At 31.3% G+C, this 10,795-nt stretch overlaps 2 protein-coding genes and 1 long non-coding RNA gene across 7 annotated transcripts; 1 reads left to right on the top strand and 2 right to left on the bottom strand.

Moving 5' to 3' along the window:
* Positions 1-223: 223 nt before the first annotated feature.
* Positions 224-2,735, bottom strand: LOC128882332 (WW domain-containing oxidoreductase-like). Of its 2 annotated transcripts, none has more exons than XM_054133916.1 (7): positions 2,389-2,735; positions 2,154-2,218; positions 1,798-2,034; positions 1,500-1,695; positions 1,236-1,421; positions 644-899; positions 224-575 (listed from the first exon to the last, which is right to left on the bottom strand). In XM_054133916.1, exons 1-7 carry the CDS (start codon positions 2,481-2,483, stop codon positions 357-359), a joined length of 1,254 nt encoding a protein of 417 aa, XP_053989891.1. In that variant the 5' UTR covers positions 2,484-2,735; the 3' UTR covers positions 224-356. The 2 variants fall into 2 exon arrangements, with proteins under 2 accessions (XP_053989891.1, XP_053989893.1); XM_054133918.1 differs by having other exon boundaries at positions 2,288-2,400.
* Positions 2,736-2,866: 131 nt separating this feature from the next.
* On the top strand, positions 2,867-8,878 carry LOC128882330 (cytoplasmic dynein 1 light intermediate chain 2). Of its 4 annotated transcripts, none has more exons than XM_054133915.1 (10): positions 2,867-3,103; positions 3,282-3,355; positions 4,241-4,357; positions 4,443-4,673; positions 4,802-5,012; positions 5,113-5,301; positions 5,370-5,484; positions 5,589-5,705; positions 6,921-7,044; positions 7,332-8,878. In XM_054133915.1, exons 1-10 carry the CDS (start codon positions 3,015-3,017, stop codon positions 7,445-7,447), a joined length of 1,383 nt encoding a protein of 460 aa, XP_053989890.1. In that variant the 5' UTR covers positions 2,867-3,014; the 3' UTR covers positions 7,448-8,878. The 4 variants fall into 4 exon arrangements, with proteins under 4 accessions (XP_053989890.1, XP_053989888.1, XP_053989889.1 ...); XM_054133913.1 differs by having other exon boundaries at positions 6,921-7,074; XM_054133914.1 differs by having other exon boundaries at positions 5,589-5,729.
* A 1,543-nt stretch (positions 8,879-10,421) lies between these two features.
* Positions 10,422-10,778, bottom strand: LOC128882333 (uncharacterized). The gene is made up of 2 exons (XR_008458351.1): positions 10,704-10,778; positions 10,422-10,624 (listed from the first exon to the last, which is right to left on the bottom strand). It is a non-coding gene; the product is annotated as an uncharacterized LOC128882333 (long non-coding RNA).
* Between the last annotated feature and the right edge of the window lie 17 nt (positions 10,779-10,795).

Genomic DNA, 10,795 nt, shown 5'->3' with positions numbered 1-10,795 from the left:
TATCATTAATAAAATATAAAGATCTTATGAGTTTTTTAATTTTAATTTTAAATTTAACTTTATTCAATGTGATTGAGATAATAACTTTTTGTAACAACAATCTTTCCACCATTAAGTATTTTGTATTTCAAGAAATGTTTGTGATTTTGAACTTTATTTTAATAAAGTTATTAACAATTTTTTTAAATTTCATGAAGAATGGAGGATATTATGTTACCATATAAAACATATAAAAACAATTGTATTAAATGTGTAATGAAATTATCAATAACAATAAATATACATTTTTTATTAATAAAAGTACATTCTACTTTGTATATTTTACTGAACTTTTGTTCGTTTATAGTTCCATTCGATTAAAGCATGTGCCGCTTTTGTGCTGTTTCCAAAAATTTGTCTTTCTTCATAACACTTATAATCATTTCTTGACTAACAGACCATAATCTTGATGCAAGTGCAGAATCTAATGCTGCACTTGATGTATTACAACGGTAGCAATTATTGAAATAAACTCCAGTTACACCTTCTAGCTCAGGTGCGGTAGCACAGAAAACTTGTGTACTCGCTCCTTGTTGCTGTAAAATTTGAATAAATGTCATTAGACTCGATAAAAACTCTTACTTCGAACAAATAAGTATCATACCAGTGATTTTGTGAAAGGTCGGACTAGCGTGAACAATAATCGTAATAAACACGAATAACGGGGTAGTGACGATGAAACCATGTTACCAGGGTGACAACTAAATACACTGACGGAAGGCCAACGTCTCGCTAATTCTTGTGCAAATAAAATATTACATAGTTTCGAATCATTATATGCTCCCATAAACCAATACTTATATGCAGGTGGAGAAAGAGTCAATTGATGAAAATCTTCTACTGTTCGGAGAGATGAAAATCTGTAAAAAAAATAAAAATGAAAATTACAATTTTTAACTTAATTTTTATACCAGAATTAAATATTATCTTTACCATACACAATTTTTATTAATTAAAGGGAAACCTCATATTTTTTGTTTCAAAAGACTTTTTATGGGCTTTTTTCTAGTACTTAAAAAAAAAAAATTGAAATAGTAAATTTTGTGTAAAATTTACATTTTTCCTTAAAAACATACAGTTTTTAAACAAATCAATATTTGTTCAAACTGGAAATACAATAATTGCGTTAACATTTTATTCAGCCCTAAAAGTGCTTCCGTTATTTCCTTTATTTCCTTTTAAGAAATTTGTAATACCTGTGACATTCACTTGAAACCACCACTACTCTAGAATTATGACAACTTCGAATAGGATGTTCCAATAAAAGAGTAAAATAAAAATGAGAAAGATGATTCACTTGAAATGTTGTTTCATAACCATCTTTTGTAAGTTCATAAGGAACTGCAAAAACTCCAGCATTTAATATAAGAATGTGCAATGTTCTGGAAATGTAAAATACATTAATCACAGTAATTTATGATAAAACTGTTGATTAATATCTTTATACCATGGAGAGTTACCTATATTTTTGTTTAAATTGATCAGCTGCTTCTTTGACACTGTGTAATGAAGACAAGTCTAAGTGTAATGTTTCACACATTACATTTTCCCGTTCTTCTTGTATTTTCTGTATGGCTTTTTCAGCTTTTTTTAAATCTCTGCAAGCCAAGATAACTCTGCAACCATGAAAAGCTAATGACCTAGCAGTTTCAAATCCTACAAAAATATTTTAATACTAAGTAATTATGAATGAGCTATAAAAACAGTACATCTACTATTAACATAATTACTCATTAAACAAATATATAGTTTATTTACCTATGCCTGTATTAGCACCTGTAACAATAGCAATTTTGCCTCTTAAATCCCGACCATGTAAAACGGATAATGCTGTACTACTTCCATCGAAACGCTGTCGTACTGGTTGCGATAATTCTCTATATTCCGTAGCAAATGCAAGTCGTGGATCAGTATATGTTGTTGTACGATTCATGTGATCAATGAATACAACTTTACCATCATCTGATATGCATCTCTCCCATCCAGATGGTAATTCTTATTAACAAATAACATTATTAGGTTTGTTTTATTTTGTTTGTACATTAAAATATTTTCATTGACATTAGTTTTTTACATTTATACAATATAAAATGATTTATGTAGTGATATTATACCTCCTTCAACAATTTTTTTGCGACCAGTCCTAGGATGTGTCCATTGTGTGCCTTTTGTATAATGGCTAAAAGAAAACAAGTATTCTTGCAATTTCTAAAATGATATCTTGGTACAAAGTACTAGGTAACCTTACTTTATGAGTATACTTAAATTTTTGATATAGTAAGAATTTCTAATAATATATTGCAATAGTAATACATAATGTATTGCAAAAATGTCAAAAGTATAATTTACTTCACATAATAGACGGTTCCGTCAACAGTTGTCATTTCCTCCCACCCAGGAGGTAATTCATCTTCACTATCAGAATCATTTAAAATGCCCATCATCTTCTTATTTACTGTTTTTACATTGATTTGCGGCTAATTGTTAGTTACTTTGTTAGTGTTTATTGGGTGGATTAACTTATATGTTTGAAGCACGAAGACTGCATAAGGAGTTCCAACTGCGTAGTGTAGAAGAGTTATCAAAATCCCGATGAATATTTATACACATATGACATATATATATCATAGCTGTGCGCACTTGTGCCGCAATTGGACGAAATATTCATTTGTTTTCAAGTTTTTCAAAAAAACGCTTTATAGGTCGATAGGTTTACTTCCCCTGATTACGAAATGCATAATCATTATGTGTTCTTCCATTATTGTGCATGAAAAACGCGACAAACTGTTTCGTAGTTCACCTATTCTCCGCATCTCCGTTGCTCTTCTTTGGTAGCGCTAGTTCATTGAACGGACAATAAAATTTTACTCTAAACTGCTCTGAACGAAGTCAATCGCGGAGCCGCGACCAGCCCAGACCATCCGCGACCGCCGTTTGCGCACAATCGATAACAGTTCGTTTCTGTTAAATGGTTAATGGCAGAAACGGCGATTAATACGATGTTGCAGAGCAATCGGCTTCAAACGAAAAAGAAAGAGGACGCAGAGAATGAAGACAACTTGTGGTATGATTAAAGAATAGAATGTAGATTATAATATATGTACATACAAATAATCGTAGTATGTGAATGTTGGACGTACTCGTCGCGTGCCACATATTACCAATGAGAAAATTAGATTTTACATAGCTATTGTTTAGAATTTGTTGGTAATTTATGTTATTTTCTTTTGCCCCTTTTGCAGGTCCTCTATCTTGGCTGAAGTACAAAATAGTGGCAGCAACAAGTTACCATCAAATAAGAATATTCTTGTCTTAGGTAAACTTGAGTCATCATTGTTCTTCATTAACATGTCAAATGTCAAGTTTACCTTATTTGACATTTCGTTTACATCGCATTCTAATGTCAAGTGGAGAAAGCCTTATTCAGTGCATGGACTATAAACAAGAGATAAGAAAACGAGAAGCAAAGTTAAACAATGTTTATTAAAAATTAAATTTTGAACTTGTACTGAACACTTCTGAATCCTTTTTTCATATCAAGAGATAACAGACAGTTGGTTAATGTGATATCACATTTTAAACAGGAAGAAACTGTCAAAAGTACAAGACCTTGGCCTAAATTAGGAAGAAAAGAATATAGTGCACATAAAATGAGAAAATATTCAATTGAATGTTATACTAGTAATTCAAAAATTTCTGATCTAAAAATAGTGATACATGTTACCAAAGTGTTATTACTTTTTGCAATGATTGGTCTGGTGGTGTAGTATAAATGTAAAGACCATGGTTAATCCATAACGACTCAGCTGGGTAAACAAGAAGTCTAACACCAATCCATAGAGACTGGCATGGCATTTAACATGTCAACCCAGTTCAGCACATTATTTTATTTTGACATAGTTTCAATTAACAATATGTTTACTCATTTTTAAATGATTAATTCTTTCAAGGTTCGATTCATATTATGTATGAAATAGGTGAACTGTTTATTGTATGTAACAGGTAAAGAAAATGAAGTGTTTAGGTTATATCTTGGTTTGTTAAATACATATGTATACAGTGTCTTGATACAGAAAATATAAAATATTATTTTTTATTTTAAAGAAAAGATAAAACTATTGTCTTGTATAAAAGTAATACTTTGACATTTGCTTGGAATGTAATATCCATGTAATCAACAACAAATTGATTTTATTTGTAGGTGATAATGAAAGTGGAAAGACAACACTTATTGCCAAATTACAAGGTGTAGAGGATCCGAAGAAAGGTTCTGGTTTAGAATTTGCATATATTGATGTGAGAGATGATTATAGAGATGGTAATAATAATTTGAAGTTAATAATATTTTTTAACTATGAAAGATGAAAGATTATAAAATAATACCAGTCAAAATTTCTATTTAGACCAAACTAGATTATCTGTATGGGTGTTGGATGGGGATCCTGGTCATGCAAATCTTTTGAGATTTGCATTGAATGGAGAAAGATTTCCACATACACTTGTTATGTTGGTAGCTGCAATGACAACTCCATGGGATATTCTTGATCAACTTCAATCTTGGGCTGCACTTTTAGGAGATCATATCGATAAATTACCATTAGATAATGATACTAGGCAACGATGTAGACAGCTAAGTACGTAGATTTTTTTAATTATGTACGTTTATGTGTATTTTTCAATTTTATAATTCTAATGTTATAAGGTTTACTGATTTAATTAAATGATTTATTAATACTTAACGAGTTATCTCTTGGATGTTTAGATATAAAAAAATGGCAGGATTACACAGAGCCTGGAGACGAATTAGATCCTGGCAGTCCCTTAAGACGCACTAGTCGTAATCTTGATGATGAAACAATTGATAATTTACCATTACCGGAAGGAGTACTTACAACAAATTTAGGTCTAGATGTTGTTGTTGTTATTACGAAAACCGATTACATGTCCATTCTTGAAAAAGAACACGACTACAAGTAAGACTAATACATTACAACTATTAAATGGTATGACTAAAATAAATGTTAACAAATTATATTTATTACCTTTGATTAAAAAAAATTGATTTCTTTATAGAGATGAACATTTTGATTTTATGCAGCAGTGGATAAGGAGATTCTGCTTGCAATATGGTGCAGGATTATTCTATACGTCGGCTAAGGAAGATAAAAACTGTGACCTGCTTTATAAATACCTTACACATAGAATTTATTCACTACCATTTAGAACACCTGCTTTAGTTGTTGAAAAAGATGCAGTACTTATGTACATAATTTCCTTTAATTCAATGCTCGTATATATTTAATATCTTCCTAACATTGTCTTAATTACAGTCCTGCTGGTTGGGATAATATGAAAAAGATTAGTATTCTTCATGAAAATTTGCAGTCAATGAAACCTGATGATTATTATCGAGACGTTATTGCACAGCCACCAACTAATAGAAAAGTAACATACACAGATTAATTTAATTAATATAATCATTTTTATTACTAATTTTATTAATAAACAAAACAACATTAAATTTATCATAATATATTTTTATTAAATAGTGCGTGGCCAGGGAAGTGGAAGTACAGGCAGAAGACGAACAAGCTTTTTTAGCAAAACAACAAGCTGCATTATTTGGCCTAAAAGATCCAACACGTTCTCCAACACTTAGGAACCAGGCAAGCACTGGACCAGTCATTCAGGTTATACCATTTATAATTAGAGCATGCTTTTCATGTTATGTACAATTAATTAATAATCATTCAGCATTCAATAATGACGACGTCCATGTCACTAATTTATATAGTGACATCATGTTTGTAGTTACCATATCTTTTTAGCCTTCAACAAATAACGCTTATTTGCATTCAAAACATCTGTTTAGGATATTCTTTGTCTCCCGTCAATATCTGTTTTTGAATTTCATTAATTTTGTTAGCGAATGTAGCTTTACCATTGTCATATGTAATTGCATAATATGTAGTATTTACATTTCATGACTAATTTTTATATACACTGTTCTTAATATTTCGTTATTCACCTTGATATGTTGAGATCATTACGTGTTTTCTCCATATGTGTCGTTAATTCGTCTAAATGTGTCTGCATTACTTAAGGGAATAGTCAAGCCTCAGAATTTTAAATATCAATCTAACTCTGCCCTTCTTTAACCTTACATTTCTAGGAAATGAATTACTGCTATTATTTGCAAGCAGAATGTGGACCAATTTTGTGATCCCTTTCAACTTCAATATTTTTTGTACGTAGTTTTAAAAAGATCGTGTTCATGTTTACGATTCTTTAAAAAATGAATTCTAGAACATGGAGTTCTACCATAAATATGATATCTTAAAGTCTATTTTATATGTTACAACTTGATATCGATCGTCATGTCGATCGGAATTCGGTTGCCACTTTGCCCGTTTTTAGAATTTTTCAATAAATTGGAACTCAAAATATATAGAAAACTTCTAGCTATTGTTTTTCGAAAATTTTGAGATTTGGCTACCTTCTTAATATTTATATTCCCATACGTTTCTATTAATAGCTTTCGATCATATATGATTGTGCTATAATAGATAATACATAGTACTTTGTGTCTTGAAATGTTAAAATGTAAATTGACGCCTATGTGAAAATGTTAACACTATATTTTATTAAATTATTAGTATATAGAACAAACAAAAATATGTATATGATTTTTGGACACTTTGTTCCATTAATAATACCATAAATTTAAAACATATCTATCATTCTTCAGCAATCGATTGAATCGGATTGCTGTGTGCCTTGTATAGTCGATTCTTGAAAGCATGTCCTAATCATTGTGGTATGATCTGTCATGGTTATGGCAGTGCCTTTAGTTTCGCAAATACTAAATATTTTCCAAATAGGTGGCTTCGCCAAATAAGAAATTGGATCCCAAAGTTGCCGGAACTGCGCAATCTGGAGAAGGCATTTTAGCTAGTTTTTTCAATTCCCTTCTTCACAAGAAGACTGGATCCCCTGGATCACCAGGTAGTGTAGGCACGAGTCCAATCAAAATTGGTAAATATTATGATGTACTATGAAATCTCAATATATGAGCCTGCCTATTTAATATATATTAGGCCTATATGTATATTAGAATATGTCTAACCTAAAACTAATATTTTTCAAGGTATTTAGCTATTAAAGTATTATTATGCGACTTTGATTGGTCTTGAATGTCTTTCAACTTGCGCCACATTCATAATGAATGGCTCATATGTTTAGAAATACCTTCACTTAAAGCATTTAGTTATATTTTAATCTTCTATTTTTAGATTCGCCACCGGTAGAAAAACCGGCCATTTGTAACGATGCAGCGGTGGAATTAGACCGTTTAACTAGAACAAAGAAACATTCTCCTCCTAATTTGGATTCATCATCTGAATGTTGAAGGAAATAGATTTTCTTTGCGACCCATTTATTGAATTATTAGCCATTTATATGAGTATTTGAGTAAAATCTTGAAGGCAATTGAGCAGATACAGAATGTGGTATATGATTATTTATCACATTTCTTGTATTTTTAACCGACTTCAAAAAAGGAGGAGGTTATAAATGGCTGCATTAATGATAATGGGTATTGTCGTTTGTATTCGTCAAACGCACTTGATGCATATAGAAATTCGTAGCTGTTTATTTATAACAATGTGCCACATATTGTGGTTTAACGAACAGTTTCATTATTTATTAATTTAATACATTTCATATGAAAGTAGTCATTGTTAACAATAATTTTTATAAAAAGTAAATTTTTAATGAATAGTTGAAAAATACGTTGTGCAGAGCACAAAAGCATAATTGAATTCATTAAAGAAAAATACAGCTTGATATTAGAACTTTATTAATTTGTTGTAGCATATTTTACTAGTTTATAATTTGAAGCACAATTACATTATATGGAAGTCAATAAAATAATTGTTTCTTCTTGAGTAAGATAATAATTTCTTTACGATATTTATATTGCATGTCTTTTATTTATAGGTATTTGCACACTTGTAACGACTTTTGGGTATTGGGACCGTTGTAGTAAAACTAACTGTCCAGAATTACTTCAACAATATTTTTAGTGTAACCTTTCTTAAACAACTAAATTTAATGTGAATTCAAAGTGGGTCGCAAAGGATTAGAATTTGTTTGATCAAAGAGAGCCTAATTCAATAAAGAAATAAATATAAAAACAAAGGAGAAGTACATATTGAGTCATACAACGTACGAACAGCCTTATTTGTTGTTTGACTAAATGCAAATATTGATACAAATAATAATTAGAGAGTTATTAAACTAATGTAATTAAATATTTAACATAGTCACACAATCAAATCATGCTTACGCACATGTCCTTATACCTTGTTGTAATGAATTATTTAATGATCACTTACCGAGGGTGAGTCTTAATACTCTTAAAACAGCTGATACTTTTATTTTCCTTTAGGAAAACAATACCTTTATTTATGTAACATTACTTTTGTTCATGTAACTTGCTAAATATTCTCTTGTATTTGATCTAACTTATGAAGTGCCGTTATTACCTTAAATGAATAATATATGAATATACATGTGGTAGAATTTTATACGAGTTGACGTTACATTTATGCGTAGTTTCTTTGTGAAAGACTCAAAATTGTGTTTGACATCACAAATATAGTGTGATATGAAATTGAAGTGCATGCTTATGATGGTTGAGTGAAAGTAACATGTTGTAACTTCTTTATCAATTTTTAAAAGAATTTATGTAAAGGAAACGAATCTGTAAATTCAGTTACGATAAATATGTCGCTTTCTGTATATGAAGTAACTCAAATTCTTAATAAAAAATAAATAATTTTTCATAAATACAGATTTTATTATTATAATAACAATCCAGTTGATTGTATGCGACTAATGGTTATTACAGTACTATTTGTACTCATTTACGATCATCTTTTCTGTAACAGTAATAATTAAACATAACATCCAATTTATTTTTTATAGGAGAAAGAATTTGTTTATATTTTCATTATGTAAACGTGTAGCATTAATTTCAATTACTTTTTATAGTGCCAATTTTGTCAGTATTTTTGAAAATTTACCATTGAAGAGTTTAAGATATATTTATACCTATATAAATCGCATTTATGTAAAATGTTTGTAAAAAATAATTTAAAAAAGTTTATTTTAATCTGAAATAATTTTTATTTGATACTCCTGTTTTTGTTGTATTCACACCCTGTACGAAAGTCACGTTACGTCGATCGTCTGCAGAGTTGCTCTTTAGGGAGTGGACTCTCGTGCCTTGTGTGCTGTTACGCACTCACACAGCTCCACACCACTGTATACGTACACGGAACTGCAAGGGTTCTGCATTGTCCTATTTTTGTCTCGACAATGCAAATTTGAGACCTCTCAATAGTCGTTTCTGCTAGATAAATGTTTAAACTAGAGCGCAAGCTTCTATAGGTAATCTACTTTTGCTTTTTTGTGTCATAATTAATAATATTCAGCAGTACTTCGCGATCAAAACAAGCAATATAATGGTGCGACAGTGATGCCACGTTGTCTGAGCTAACATACGCTGCTGAATATTGTTAATTATGACAGAAAAAAGCAAAAGTAGACTACCTATAGGAGCTTGCGCTCTAGTTTGAAGATTTATCTAGCGGAAACGACTATTGAGAGGTCTCAAATTTGCATTGTCGAGACAAAAATAGGACAATACGTAAGCCCTTGCATTCTGTCCAGGATTATCATGTTACACGTAAAATATCGTTCCGGCATTTGTCGCTACAAGCGCTCATAACTGTTTCCGCACATAGAGACACTCAGTCAGAAACACATAGCAAAGAAGACACATGCCATCGATAAGGTAGGCTTTATAAGCAAGCGAGACGTCAACGATAATGTATCGTTGGTGCGAGCAGCTGTCCGAGACACACTCACCCATGCAACGCTCGGAGGCATGTCCGTGTACCTACGAGACTGCAAGGGTTCCGTATTGTCCTATTTATGTCTCGACAATGCAGATTCGAGATTTCTCAATACTCGTTTCCGCTAGATAAATGTTCAAACTAGAGCGCAAGCTCCCATAGGTACTCTACTTTTGCTCTTTTCTGTCATAATTAACAATATTCGGCAGCATGGTGCCGGCCATGAAGGCTGGCGAGTAGGCTGCGTGATGCCGCGATACCTGAAAGTAAGGGTCTAGCGGCTAGAAGAAAATTTATTGTAAATATCATTGTAATCAGAAAAATGTCACAAATGTAATATTGCAAGTTTCGCTTATTCGGCAGAGTCTAGTCGATATTTACAATAATTTTTCTTTTTTCCTATACCTGAAAGTAATTTATGACTACAACAGGAGGAGGACAATACAAATAAAAATAAAGTCATTAATTTAAAAAATTTTTTATTTATTAAAATTTCTTTTTTGTCTAACTCCGTTGAAAAACATTTCCTCCCCCCGTTCACCCCATCCTCCGCCTCTTCTTCCACCTCTTCTTCCTCCTCTTCTCCTTCCCCTTCCACCTTCCCTTTCGCCTCTCCTCCAGTTATTTTTATACATGTTACCGCGAAGGCGGCGTAACATTTTGTTCTGTAAAAAGTGAATGAAAATTTAAAAATAACATATTTGAGATTGTTGATGTAATTCAAATATATTTAGGGTAACTTACCATTTTCTTCTCCAACGCGTCCAGTTTTTGTGTGGTGAGAGTGAGAGTGAGAGTGAGAGTGAGAGTGAGAGTGAGAGTGAGAGTGAGAGTGA

The sequence above is a fragment of the Hylaeus volcanicus genome, unplaced genomic scaffold (assembly GCF_026283585.1).
Source record: "Hylaeus volcanicus isolate JK05 unplaced genomic scaffold, UHH_iyHylVolc1.0_haploid 10532, whole genome shotgun sequence".
NCBI classification, from domain to species: domain Eukaryota; kingdom Metazoa; phylum Arthropoda; class Insecta; order Hymenoptera; family Colletidae; genus Hylaeus; species Hylaeus volcanicus.
The sequence above is the reverse complement of the archived record's forward strand: the minus strand, read 5'-3'. Positions and strand labels throughout refer to the sequence as shown.

Coding starts and splice junctions, on each gene's coding strand:
- LOC128882332 (XM_054133916.1), bottom strand. CDS start 2,483: ATGATGGGCATTTTAAATGATTCTGATAGTGAAGATGAATTACCTCCT. Junction 2,219..2,388: donor GGAACCGTCTATTATGTGAA/GTAAATTATACT, acceptor GTTTTCTTTTAG/CCATTATACAAAAGGCACAC. Junction 2,035..2,153: donor CAAAAAAATTGTTGAAGGAG/GTATAATATCAC, acceptor TTTGTTAATAAG/AATTACCATCTGGATGGGAG.
- LOC128882330 (XM_054133912.1), top strand. CDS start 3,015: ATGGCAGAAACGGCGATTAATACGATGTTGCAGAGCAATCGGCTTCAA. Junction 3,104..3,281: donor GAGAATGAAGACAACTTGTG/GTATGATTAAAG, acceptor CCCCTTTTGCAG/GTCCTCTATCTTGGCTGAAG. Junction 4,674..4,801: donor GCAACGATGTAGACAGCTAA/GTACGTAGATTT, acceptor TTGGATGTTTAG/ATATAAAAAAATGGCAGGAT.